This window comes from Micromys minutus (assembly GCF_963924665.1).
Source record: "Micromys minutus genome assembly, chromosome: 24".
NCBI classification, from domain to species: domain Eukaryota; kingdom Metazoa; phylum Chordata; class Mammalia; order Rodentia; family Muridae; genus Micromys; species Micromys minutus.
Window position 1 is genome coordinate 50,335,709 of NC_137959.1, and position 13,720 is coordinate 50,349,428.

Genomic DNA, 13,720 nt, shown 5'->3' on the forward strand with positions numbered 1-13,720 from the left:
TTCTGTTCCTGTCCATTTTCATATTTTCCCATTGCAACTTTAAAAAAAATCCTCTTGCTTACATTTAAAAGCCTATTGAGACATTTTGATTAGTTTTTCCCCCAATGTTATGTATCTTTCTGGTTCTTTTGGAATCATATGCCTTTATTGGTATCCTCTATATGGTGAGGGATTGCCATGTATTGCAATATGTCACATCTGAAGCTCTAAATGCCAATAAGATTTTGTTTGGAGTTAAGGTCTCTGAGAAGTTCACTAAAGCTCAATGAGTTCACAAAGTACCATTCTGGTACTGCTGGTGACATTAAAAGAAAAGGGAGGAACACAGTGGCTTGCTTTGTTAGGAACTCTCTATCTACTAGTACCCTATTTTATAGGATTATTGTTTGAGCAGATTAGTTCTAACCCTAGTAGCATTAGCTAGTACCCCATTAGCGATAGACTTCAAATTCTGGTTATAGGAAGAAATTTGTGAATAGGTGTTTCCCTGTAAGGTGAGGTGGTGGCTGGTGCCATCAATTTGACATAATCTGAAATCACCTGAGAGATGGTCTTCCGGGAATGTTTTTGCTGATTATCTTGTCTAAGTTAATTGAAGTAGGAAGACCTGAATACTGTGGGTCAAAGTGTTCCTGAGTCCAGGAAACCCTGACTATCTAATAGTAGAAAAAGCCACCTATGTACTAGCATGCATGCATTTATTGTTGCTCTCTTTTTCTGACTAAGCCTGTGATGTGACCAGTTGCTTCAAAGTTCTTGCTGCCTTGACCTTACTGCCCTAATGGATTGTACTTGAACATGTGAAACAAAATAAGCCCTTTCTCTCTTCAGTTGCTTTTGTCACATCAATAGAAAAATAAACTAAGATAGTTGGTAACTTATGGGTACAACATTTAAGTTTAGGGGAGCTAATAAATATTCATAATAGACTTGAAAAATGCCCGTTTTTATCTTGCTTACTCTTTGATTCTATTTCCATTGGTTCCTTTGATTTGGATGTTGCAAGAGCCTTTTTTTGGTCTGTGCCAATCTCTGTAAAATTAAAACAGATTTGTAAAATACTTTGAAAAGACAAGCTATAACCTCTTGTTCTCTGTTTGTTTTCATATATGTATAGTAAAACTTATTTAATATTTCTTTTTAAGGAATAATAATTAGAAGCTGGAGAGATAGCCCCATAGTTAAAAATCCCTTGTAGCCTTTTGTAGAGGACTGGTGTTTGGTTCTCAGTCATCAATGCTGGGCAGCTTACAACTGTCTTTAATTCTAGCTCCAGAGGATATGACACCCTCTTCTGGTTTGCATAGAAACCTGAACAATTTGTAAACTGTGGCATTTTTAAAATAAAAAATTCAGATCTATAGTATTTAAAATAAAACAAATACAAAGAAATTTATGGCATATGTTAACTACATAAAAGGACTTGACTATGATATTTTCATGCATACATCCAATGCTTTGATTGTATTCTCCAATTACCCTTTCTGTACTCTTCCATGCCCAAATGTCTTCTCAGCTTTATTTTCATGATTTCCTCACCTCTAGATTTCATATATGAGAGAAAACACACAGTCCCTGGTCTTAAGAGTCATGGAAGTTCCCTAGTGGGGGAATATTTTAGCTCCTGTTTTATTATGAAACTATGCACCCAGTAATAACATCAAAACAAGAGGAAGTACCCTATTAGAGAAATTAAGATTGTTGTATACTGTAATTATCAAGAGGGATATTAGTCACCAATGAATATAACCAAATAAGTTATATTCTCCTTGTTATCACAAATGTAAGCTAGCATTTATGAATTGGAAACAAAAAGTAACTTCCTAACTAGCCAGAAATAGACATTTATTTTTGTTTTGATGCAGAGTATCTGAGCCAAGGCTGATCTAGAACACATTAGACAGTTCAGACTGGCTTTGGACTTCTGATCTTCATAAGTGTCACCACTCCAAGCTAAGAAAATTACTGCAAATCATTTAAACATATTCATATAATGAAACAGCATTTCTATGGATCATTTTTACAATAGGAAAGCTCCAAATGTGAAATTAGATAGTTTATTCTTCATTTATTCATAAATACTAAAATTCAAGTTAAGACAAGAAGGAATTAATGAAAAGATTTTTTACATGATAACTTGTAAGTTATATTGTCATTAGCTATCCATCTTTAATTAAACTCCATAAGATATAAGTAAAACATAAGTATATCTTAAAATGTGTTCTTGACATGATAATGCATGTGTTTTTAAACCTCTTCTAAAGACATCAGTCAACTACTGTCCTGTATAAGTTTCTACAAAACCAATCAAAACAACATATAAATATATTTACTATGCTAGCTGGCATTTTTCAACAGAACAGAACAGAAATCTGAGTAGATATGGAAGGACTATTTTTGATTACAGATAATCCACTGTGTTGGGAGTTACACATTTAGTGATTTGCCACCACAACAACATGATAGCAATGTGGTGCACAAGGCCATGCCTAACAATTTCTTAAGTGGTGCTTTTTCTAAGCAGCAGAAACTTATGTGCAACTCTCCTTCATTATGGATAGTTTTGACAATATTATGACCTTTAAGCATATGTTAAAATCCGTGAACACTGCAGTGAATCTATTTGGTGAGGTGGAAACATAACTTTTTTTCTAGTGTCAAATTACTGACCATAGTTATCATAACTCATACATATTGCACTTATTCTTTAATTAATCTAAATGTATCTCAGTGGTTTTATGACATATAACTATAAATATAATAAGTCCTGTTGATGAAAATTGATAGTAGGCAGTACCAAGGAAGAAATACCTCTTATACGTCAGTAGGGAGATTTAGTACCTCAGTGAGAAAAAAAGACAAATTTAAACAAGTATTGGAATTAAGAATGTGTGTTTTGTACTTTTTCTTGTATTTAGAAATGAATATCTAGGTACAGTAAAAATAAAAACCTAAAACATCAACTGGGTGGTCTATCATGCCTAAAACTTTTTGTATAAAAGCTAGTTGCATCAGGATACATATGGGAAGTTGAAATGTTTCCTGAAAATGTTTCCTGATCCTGACACAGAGTGTTGATCTTGCTTGGCAGAACTTAGATGCACTGTAGACAACTTTATCAGTGTACAATCAGTGTAACGAGTAAAAGGATTCATAGTGGGATTTCTTTGTCCAAGTACACATGTACTTAGATTATATTAACCTCCCATGATTCTCTTCTGTTCCCTTCCCCCGACCTCTTCCTTTTCCCAAAGTATAGAGTAGACTGCTAGCTATTGAAAGAACCGCTGAGCACCTCTTTTTATCACATCTGTGAGCAAGTGTTGCACCTCACAGATTAAACACACCTTACTACCTGAGCTGGACATAGAAAGTAATACGAGTAACACTAGATACATTTGCTTTAGCAATATCCTATGCTTGCTAAAACTTTGATAGATATTACAGAACATTTTCTAAGTAGATTCTAAATAAAATGCTATCTAGCTAACTTTCAATTTTCAATAAATACCTGGTCTCCACAATAATAGGACAATGTGCATGTGGACCTTTGTCCATGCCACAATAATATAGGTATTGTCATTAAATGTATACATTAATGAAAACAGTGATGAGGAGTTTTAAATTTAAAAGGGTTTCTTACCAAGGTTACTCCTTACTACCTGTTGTACAACGGTCTCTTTCAAATTTTCTAGTTCATTCTCTGTAGACAAAAGCAATGATAAGATAGATGTAAGATGTGTGTGTGTGTGTGTATTTGATAGTTAGACTTTGTTATTGATGACATTTAGACTGTCACATCACTGAACATCAGAACAGAAAGATTTGTGAGAAAGCATATAAGCCTCTATGCATTGAATCACATGATCTTCGTTCTAAAATCACATATCTATGGAATAATGTAATTCTTACACAAACATGTGCCTCAGAGTTCTTTAAGTAGTGTTTTACATATCTCTCGTAAAAGATGCTACAAGACTTACCAAGTGGAGATTTGTAGATGAAAAGTGGTGATCTAGATTGGTGACAGCTGAATCACTATTTTGCCTCTGTAGGTCTCTAACTCATGGAAATCCTCCTGCTTCTGCCTTGCGACTACTGAGATTTTAAGTGTAAGCCATTGTGTTTGGCCCTCTTGCTCTCTTTAATTTCTTAATTTTAAGAGTTTTTGATCATTTCAACCTAGTAGTTTTACCTTCTAAATACTTTCAGGAGGATACCCTAGAGTTCAAAATAATTCTATAGTTAGTGCACGTCTCCTTTTATATAACACTATTCTGCTTTATAACTGGTGCAGGTACATCAAGAAAGTTTGCCTATGGGCTAGAAAAATGACTGAGTGATTAAGAGCACTGACCACTCTTCCAGAGGTCCTGGGTTCACTTCCCAGCACCTACATGAAAGCACATAAGTATTTGTAATCTGTATTCTCTTCTGCCTTCTGAGGGCACTCAGGCTCAGAGAGGCAGAGGCAGAGGCAGAGGCAGAGGCAGAGGCAGAGGCAGAGGCAGAGGCAGAGGCAGAGGCAGAGGCAGAGGCAGAGGCAGAGGCAGAGGCAGAGGCAGAAGGAGAGGCAGACTGCTGGGAGTTTAAGACCATCCTAGTCTACATAGTGAATTTCTCTGGTTCCTGTTGAACCAGAGTTATCTGTTAGGACCTTGTCTCAAAAAAAAAAAAAAAAAAAAAAAAAAAAAATCAACTAAAAGAATGAGAAAATTAAAAATATTGACTTTAATTCTTGAAACTTTTATACATGTATACAAGGAAATATAATCACATTTTCCCTTCATTTCTTTCCTTGAGGTTTCCCCATGTGTCTCTGACATGCCTCTCTCCCAATCTCGTGTCTTTATTTTTACAGTTAATTACATTAGTGCTGCCCATGTGTACATGGGTATGGATAGAGTCATACATTGAAGTATGAGAATTCTATGTGTGGCTGATAGCGCCTCAGTAAGTAGTGATCCCTGGCTCAATTTCTGCCTGCAGCCTTTTGTTTTAATTCAGGTTGCATTGTAGCACTTATTTATTAAAGGTTATATCTATTTATAATGCCTTGAATTCTGTAAAAATTTTCTCATTATATTGAAAGCAGCTTATTTCCTAATTAGATATTATCTTTGTTGCTATAAGCCTTTGCCTATTTTATAGATAGATTTTTTATTTCTGTCTGTTTGAATGTTGCTAGTCTACCACTTTGCCAAAATTTGCTGCTTGCCTTCAGAACTGTGGTTTGAAGACTTCAGTTATCTGCACACATCCTAAATTTTTACATATTTTGACAATCTTCTCTAAATCTACTCCAAGTTTCCCATGTGAGTGACCAGCAAGCACACTGTAAGGTCATCACATTGCCTGCATTCAATAACTTTGATAACTATGTTCTGATAGAATTAGGCACATAGCATCTAATTTATGTCACAAAAGCTTGCAATGAACAGAAAACCTACTTAATATTTCCTGAGTAGTCAAAGGTAAATGCACTGTGCATCACATATTTGGTTGTTTGATGGCAAAAAGGATAATTTTGGCAAAAGGAGCCAGTTTATTATTAATTTGAGAAAGGTTAGTTATTGTTTACATTTTCTACTTTTTTAAACTAAAACTTCATTCACATATAAATAGTTTACCTATTGGACTGCAGTGTCTAATCATAAACTTGTGCTTACCAACCACTCTGTCCATGTCTAAATGTAATATGACGTCACTAATTGTTGGGTTCTGTGCTGTCTGAGATTCTGATATCTCTTGAACTTCTGTGGCTGATTTTTTTTGAGCTGTAATAATAACATAGTTCCATATCAGTATATTGCAAATAAACACTTTAAGGTTAAGTTGTATCACATGATGAGAATAATTAGAGATCGTATATATCACAATCATTTAACTTTATTTAATTCGCAACTTAACATTGAAGAAAAGTGAGTCAATATTTTATTTTAAGATTTATTTTAATTATTTATTGATGTGTATAGATGTGTGCTTGTCTGTGTGTGAATCTATAATGTTTGTATGTTATGTGAGTGCAGGTGCCCACAGAGATGAGAAGTGTTCTTTGGAGCCCCCTTTAACTGGAGTTAAAGGCTGCTATGAGTAACAGGAGAGGAAACTGAACTTAGGTCTTCTGGAAAATCGAACCTTGCTTTTAAGCACAGAGCCATCTCTCTAGCCCCAACTCATCATTTTAAAGAAGCTTACAAAATACATACTGTATTACATTAATCATACTCAACTTTAAACTATTATCACTGTTTGGTGTGTGTAGCATGTACATGTGTACATATTCATGCTTGTGTGTGTGTGTCTCAGAGGCCAGAGGTTGAGGTCAAGTATCTCCTGTTATTCTAGTTTATTTGTAGAGACAAGATCTATTCACTAAACCTGAGGCTCATTGACTCAGCTAGAATGGTTGGCCCTTGAAATCCCAAGGCCTGTCTGCCTGCCTGTACTCCAACCAGCCCTAGGATCTGGAATACAAACAGGGATCTGGGATACAGACACAAGATGCCATGATCAAGGAAAATATTTTTAGAAATCTATCTATCTATCTATCTATCTATCTTTCTATCTATCTATCTATCTATCTATCTACCTATCTATCTATCTACCTATCTATCTCGTGTGTGTATGTGTGTGTGTAGAAAGGCATGAGTATACAGGTCAAGACAAATTTGGGAAATCAGTGTTATCTTCCCATCATTTGGGTCCTGGGAATTAAACTCAGATCATCAGGTTTGATAGCAGGTACCTTTACCCTCTGAACCATCTTGATGGACTCCATGGCCAACTTTTTATGTGGGTACTAGAGATATGAACTCAGGTCCTCATATTTGTGCAGTAAGTATTTTGCTCACTGGGGTTTCTCCTCAGTTCCAAATGTTATATTGTTAATCCTCACATCATATGAATAGCATTTAAGCCCCTTGCCAGAAAAGAAAGTAGAGCTTAAATGAATCATGCATTTGTTATGGAAGAGCCCTTTAGTCAAGTGGAAGTCTAAAAATACTTTCTGTATGTTTGTGTTCATGTGTGTGAACAAATGTGCACATGTGGTATCTTGTACGTGGAAGTCAGTGGGCAAACTTGAGTGTTTGTCCTCACTTTCCACTTGTCTGAGATAGGGTTAGGGTAATGGGGTTGTATATGTTTGGTTAGCTCCCTCGAACACTTCTGGATAGTCTTTTCTTTCCAATCTTGTTGTAGCAGTTCTGGAAATACAAACTCCATCTTGCCTTTTATGGGTTCTCAAGTCTTCATATTTTTATGGAAAGCACTTTACCTACAGAGATACTTCTCCAAACCCCAAAAAAAACTTTAAAATGCTTTAAATTATTAAGAATATCAAGAGCTGTATGACGTAAAGAGCGGTGTTAATAGTACTTCAGCATTCACTGGGGCAATCTTGATAAATTATGTTCTAAAATATTCATTCTACAAATGAACCCAACTATAAAGCTACAAATAATGATGACTCACATTTAAAACAAGTTCTTAAATCACTAAACACTTTGTGACTATTATTTAAAATGGATTTAAAATATATAACACATCTTTCAGTTTCTGTTGATCAGTCTAGTGATTTTAGGTCTTCATTTCTAAAGCTTCTATCCATATTTTCATTTACTTCCCTCAAAAAAACTTTTGATGAGTAAAACATAGTAACATTGAGCCTTACTGATTATAATCTAATTTTAAAATGACTACAATGTCTGAAAGTTATTCACATTTTATATATTGTTCATATAAAAAGAAAAATGTTATCATATTAAATGTTAGCAGTGAATATTATCTTTTGCTTAAGTTGAATAGTTAGAATTATAAGAAAATTCCCAGACATTCATTATTGTAAGATAGTATTCATTTTTATTCCAACCTAACTACTGATACTTTGATTTCTATAAGCCACTCTTGTTCAAACTGTGACTGCTCAAGAATTTAAACAATAATTTTCTTATATTTACCTATTAGTAGCAAGAGGAAGACATGCATTGAAGTAGAAAGTAGAATAATAGTTATTCTATTATTAGTTTGTCAGTAAATATTCATCAGATAGATTTTTATATGTATATGTGTATGCATGTGTAAGTGTATGTGCATGTAAAGACATGGGTGTATGCCCACATGTTCAAAGTTCAAATGTTGGGTGTCCTCAATTATTGTTAAACTTACTTTTTTGCACTGCATCTGGAGTTCACTGATTTAGCTAGACATGTGTAAAAGAACCCAAAGGATCTTCTGGTCTTTAATTCACCAGCAGTAGGATTACAAGAATATAGTATCATGGAATTGGAAAGATCAATGTGCAATTTCATATGGAATAACAAAAGACCTAGAATAGCAAAATCCATCCTCAACAACAAAAAAACCTCTGCGGGAATCACTATCCCTGACCTCAAGCTATATTACAAGGCAATTGTGCTGAAAACTGCATGGTACTGGTACAGAAATAGGCATGTGGATCAATGGAATAGAATAGAAGATCCAGAAATGAGCCCTCATGTATATGGTCACCTGATTTTTGACAAAGGAGCAGTAAACATTCAATGGAAAAAGGACAGCCTATTCAACAAATGGTGCTGGTCCAACTGGCACTCAGCATGCAAAAGAATGAAAATAGACCCGTTCTTATCTCCTTGTACAAAGCTCAAGTGTAAGTGGATCAAAGATCTCCACATTAAACCAGATACACTGAAACTATTAGATGAGAAAGTAGGGAAAACCTTAGAACACATAGGCACAGGAGAAAATTTCCTGAACAAAACACCAATGGCTCAGGCTCTAAGGTCAAAGATTAACAAATGGGACTTAATGAGATTGCCAAGTTTCTGTAAAGCTAAGGACATCGTCAAGAAAACAAAACGGCAACCAACAGAATGGGAAAAGATCTTTACCAACACCACATCAGATAGAGGCCTAATATCCAAAGTGTACAAGGAACTCAAAAAGCTAGACACCAGAGAATCAAATAACCCTATTAAAAAAATGGGGTACAGAGCTAAACAAAACGTTTTCAGTTGAGGAACACCGAATGGCCGAGAAACATCTGAGGAAGTGCTCCACATCCTTAGCCATCAGGGAAATGCAAATCAAAACAACCCTGAGATACCACCTCACACCAGTCAGATTGGCCAAGATCCAAAACTCAGATGACAGCAGATGCTGGCGAGGCTGCGGAGAAAGAGGAACACTTCTCCACTGTTGGTGGGGTTGCAAGCTAATACAACCCCTCTGGAAATCTGTCTGGCGATACCTCAGAAAATTGGACATAATACTACCTGAAGACCCAGCTATTCCACTTCTGGGCATATACCCCAGAGACACCTTAGTACACAACAAAGATATATGCACCACAATGTTCATAGCAGCTCTATTTATAATAGCCAGAAGCTGGAAAGAACCCAGATGTTCTTCAGAAGATGAATGGATACAAAAATTGTGGTACATTTACACAATGGAATACTACTCAGCCACCAGAAACAATGACTTAACCAAATTCTTAAGAAAATGGCTGCATCTAGAGAATATCTCTATTCTCTGAGGAAAAGAAAGTCCAGGGAAAGGCCCAAAAGCAGATCCAACTTAAGAAGAGGCCCCAAGGTCTGACATCATTACTGAGACTATGGAGTACTTATCAAAAATGACCTTTCATGACTGCCCTCTGCAAGACCCAACAGTTAAAAGAATCAGATGCAGATATTTTCATCCACTCAACCAACAGAAGCTACTGGCCCTTGTGGTTGAATCTGGGAAAGCTGGAGGAAGCTGAGGAGGAGGGCAACCCTGTAAAAAGACCAGCAGTCTCAATTAACCTGGACCCTTGAGATTTCTCCAGAATACTGCATCACCAACTAGGCAGCATATGAGGCCCCCAACACATATACAGCAGAGGACTCTTGGGTCTGGGTTCAGTCAGAGAAGATGTACCTAACCCTCAAGAGACTGGAGGCCCCAGGAAGTTTAGAAGTCCGGTGTGGTGGATAGGGTGGGGACATCCTCGTGAAGCTGGGTGTTGGGGAAAGGAGGTATGGGATGTAGAAGAGTAGGTGGGTGGACCAGGAGGGGAATAATATCTTGAGTGTAAATAAAGAAAAACAGTAAAAAACTCATGATACAGAGATGTGACCCTTCTATTGGGCTCAATTTAAAGCTGTTTATGTTTATTTTACTTACTAGTGAGTCTAGTCGTGCCAGAAGTTGTTCCTCTTTCTATTTGCACCTGTGTTTTTGATGTAGACTCTTGATGCAAACGTGTATGACTCTCATCTGGTGCTGCAATATGAACTACATAAAGATATATATTTATTTTTCTCAATATAAAGTAAAACCTATGGAATATCAAGATTCAAATTTCTAATAACAGGTATATAACAGTATTTTCTCTCATTTTCTCTTTATTTTATTTCTCTTATTATCACAAAGTTTTAAGTTACCATGTTATATCTGGAATGTAATGGGAAAAGTCTCATCAGGTGATATTATGGAAATTGCCATTTTATAAATATTTGGAGAAATCAATGTTGTCATATTCTGTCTACTGATTTGAGAGGTTACTCATGTTTTTAGGTTTCTATTTATTCCTAGACAAACCAAAGAAAATGTGTATCTACAAGGCTACTTGCCATGACACTATTTCAACTGTAAAATATTTAAAGCCACACCAAGCATAGCAGAATGGCTAAATAAACCAATGCATATGTACTAACACAGTACAGAACTGCTGCATCTGAGGGAGTATAAGGTGCTGTGTAGCTATGAAAGAATAGCAAAAACATTTATATAAATGAACTTGAGAATATTTATTGAAAGAATGTTATTTTAAAAGTATTTTTAAGGATAGTCCATTTAGGGCACCTGGGTGACTGCACTTTCATTCAAAAGGTAAAATTAAAGGAGTGAGAATTAAACCGCAAACAAACTACAGAAGTGAAACAAAAGTCCACACAAGTAACAGCCTAGGATATACAGGGATAGTCACAGTTTCTTTTCCTGTTGCTGTGAGGGGATGCTTTGGTAAAAGCAATTTACGGGATAAAGGTATATTCTGGCTCACTCCCCATTTGCTGGGGTATTTTAGGCAGCATGTGCTTGAAATACTTGGTCATGTTGCATCTACATTTGGAGAGTGCTTGAATGCATTGCAAAGTGGTGAATGCATGCCAGCATGCTGCTTACTTTCTCCACTTTATAAGTCCAGGATCTGCTGCCAGTAAACAGTTTAAACCACAGTAAGATGGAGTAATTCCACCACAATTAATGTAATCAATCAAGACAATTTTCTATAGTCATGCTTAGGAACCAGGCTTCTACTTGACTATTTGTCCTGTCAAATTGAAATGAACAAAAATCACCATTGTCAGTTCTTGCTTTTTTTTTTCTGCTGAAGAGTTCTCCATCAAGAAACATTATGGGAGAAATTCGGTGTATAAATCTGTCAATATTTTGAGAATTGGGGTTAATACTGTGAAAGGACACACATGCAAATTGGAGAAAGGAGAGAACAAGTCTCAGAGTCTGAAACTGAAGGCATCTGAGAGACTTCATGATTTCTAAAATTAGTGGGAGTCTATACACAGGATATTGTGCACATGGTCTGTATATATGTCTATGCCCGTATAGACATGTTTATGTACATCTGTACTTATAAGGAGAACAGTCACATTTTAAAGTCTTACATGTGTCCTTTTAGGCCAAACCCTAGACAAGAACAAAGTTTTATTTATTTATTTATTTATTTATTTATTTATTTATTTAGCAATTATCATAGAGTAAAACTTAAATGCCAGACCTGACACCAACTAGTACACCATAATCCTTGGGGGTTTTCAAACATGGGCTTAGGTCTATCTAAGAAAGCCCTATGATAAATAATCCACACGCACCACCACCCACTGCTACCCACTGAGTGAATCTGCCTGAGAGCAGGAGCTTGTCTTTAACCCCATATCTTATCTTTTCAAAATAAACAAGACTTAGGTTGGTTTTGGCTCCTATTCCATACTGGAGAATGATGCTTTATTCAAGCAAGAAGTGAGCAGCATGTGCTTCTTTGGCCTCTGAGTATAATTAACTACAGCTTGCATAGTCTTTGATACTATCTAATTTAAAGGTTAGAGGCTGAATTGTATCTCTTTTGAAAACATACAGGTAAAGCCCTAACTACAATGTATGATCTCTGAATGAAAGGGGGCTGGCTCTCTCTCATCTCACATAGAAACATACTGCACATACTGGCATGGAGATAAAGTTGACAGAAAATGAATACCGAAAATGCTTCTGGCAAGGTTTGATGGAAATGGAAGACATGCTAGGGAGCTAAAGTGAGTCCTATAAAGATGAGAGGTAATGTGATTCTGTTGGGTAGAAACTACAACTTGTGAACAAACAACTCTGATATTTTGCTAACTCAATTTCAGAGTAAGTCATTTAAGGCATTGGTTGATTTATTTAATAGAGAAAGCAATCTGTAAAGAAAGTGAAAAAGAGATCATTAGGTAAAAAGGAAACAGAAAAAAAATGCAAATTTACCAACTTATTAAAAACTGAAAGTAAAAAGTTAATAAAAATCACATCTGCTCTGGAAGAACACAGCAAGGCATATCCAGCTGCTTGAGAGTCAACATATGAAAGATGGACCCCATGAAATACTTGGGCAGGGCTGGAGAGATGGCTCAATGGTTCAGAGCACAGACTACTCTTGCAGAGGTCCTGAGTTCAATTCCCAGCAACAATCTGTAATGGAGTCCAAAGCCCTGTTCTGGTGTGTCTTAAGATAGCTACAGTATACTCACAAACAAAATAAATAAATAATTTTTTAAAAAAGAGAAAGAAATTCTTGAGTGAAGGAAACCAAAATGGGTGGAAATACAGATACTTTACATACTTTCTGGATCCAATAGTTGTAAAATAGGCCTACAACTATTTTGCTGTGAAACATTATTCTTCAATAAATAGAATGAATTGCCATAAGTGTGATTTAGATGCCAGTTTAGATTTTCCTGTTATCAGCCAGCTGGGCCATGTCTGTTTCTTTTCAAGGACATTACCCAGCACAAAGAGCAGAGCCATGGAGGAAAGGGCATCAAGTAAATGAAATTAACTTCAAACCTTATAATCAAGATAACTTGGCCCTCTTATGCTCTGGGTATTTTGGCTTGCCCCATGTGCTGCCTTCCTTCTAGAACAGAAGTGTTTGCAGTTTTCTTCTCACACCACTGTGTATTTGAATACATAACTTAGGTATGAGAAAGAATCAGAAGCTAATTATGTTTAAATGACACTCTGGAATTACAGTTAAATTGGAAGTATATTGGAGTGTTGTTTATGTATTTTGTTCACAGGAAGGAAGAAAATTTATTAGGAAATTAGCTAGCAGGTGATAGGTAGATTTTTTTTCTCCCAAATATATAGAATTCCTAAACTCCAGTGACCTAGAATATGTTCTGAGTTAGAAATAGGGCATTTAAAACAAAGTCATTACAGAGGCCTAGATCTACTATGTGAAATATTCTTACAAAAGGGGCTCTGTTTACAAGAGGTGTGCAAGCTGAGAAAAAGGTTGTGAGAATAGAAATAGGTAATGATGCCAGGCCTGCAAGCCAAGTACAACCAAATATTGTCAGCAAGCAATCAGAGCATTCATCAGAGTCTATTAGCTCCCCAGCAAGAATGGCTTATCTTGCACAGCTAGCTTCAAGATCTCAAGATAGTGATTTACACTGCT

General features: G+C 36.0%; 1 protein-coding gene across 1 annotated transcript in view; it reads right to left on the minus strand.

The window, feature by feature from the left end:
* Nucleotides 1–13,720, minus strand: part of LOC308436302 (uncharacterized protein) — a gene marked incomplete at both ends in the record, with an annotated part of 177,442 nt that overhangs the window by 47,371 nt on the left and 116,351 nt on the right. The window contains one exon of the mRNA XM_080937161.1: nt 5,631–5,777. Within this exon, the coding sequence (XP_080793287.1) occupies nt 5,631–5,777 (147 nt within the window). The remainder of the gene's footprint in view (nt 1–5,630; nt 5,778–13,720) is intronic.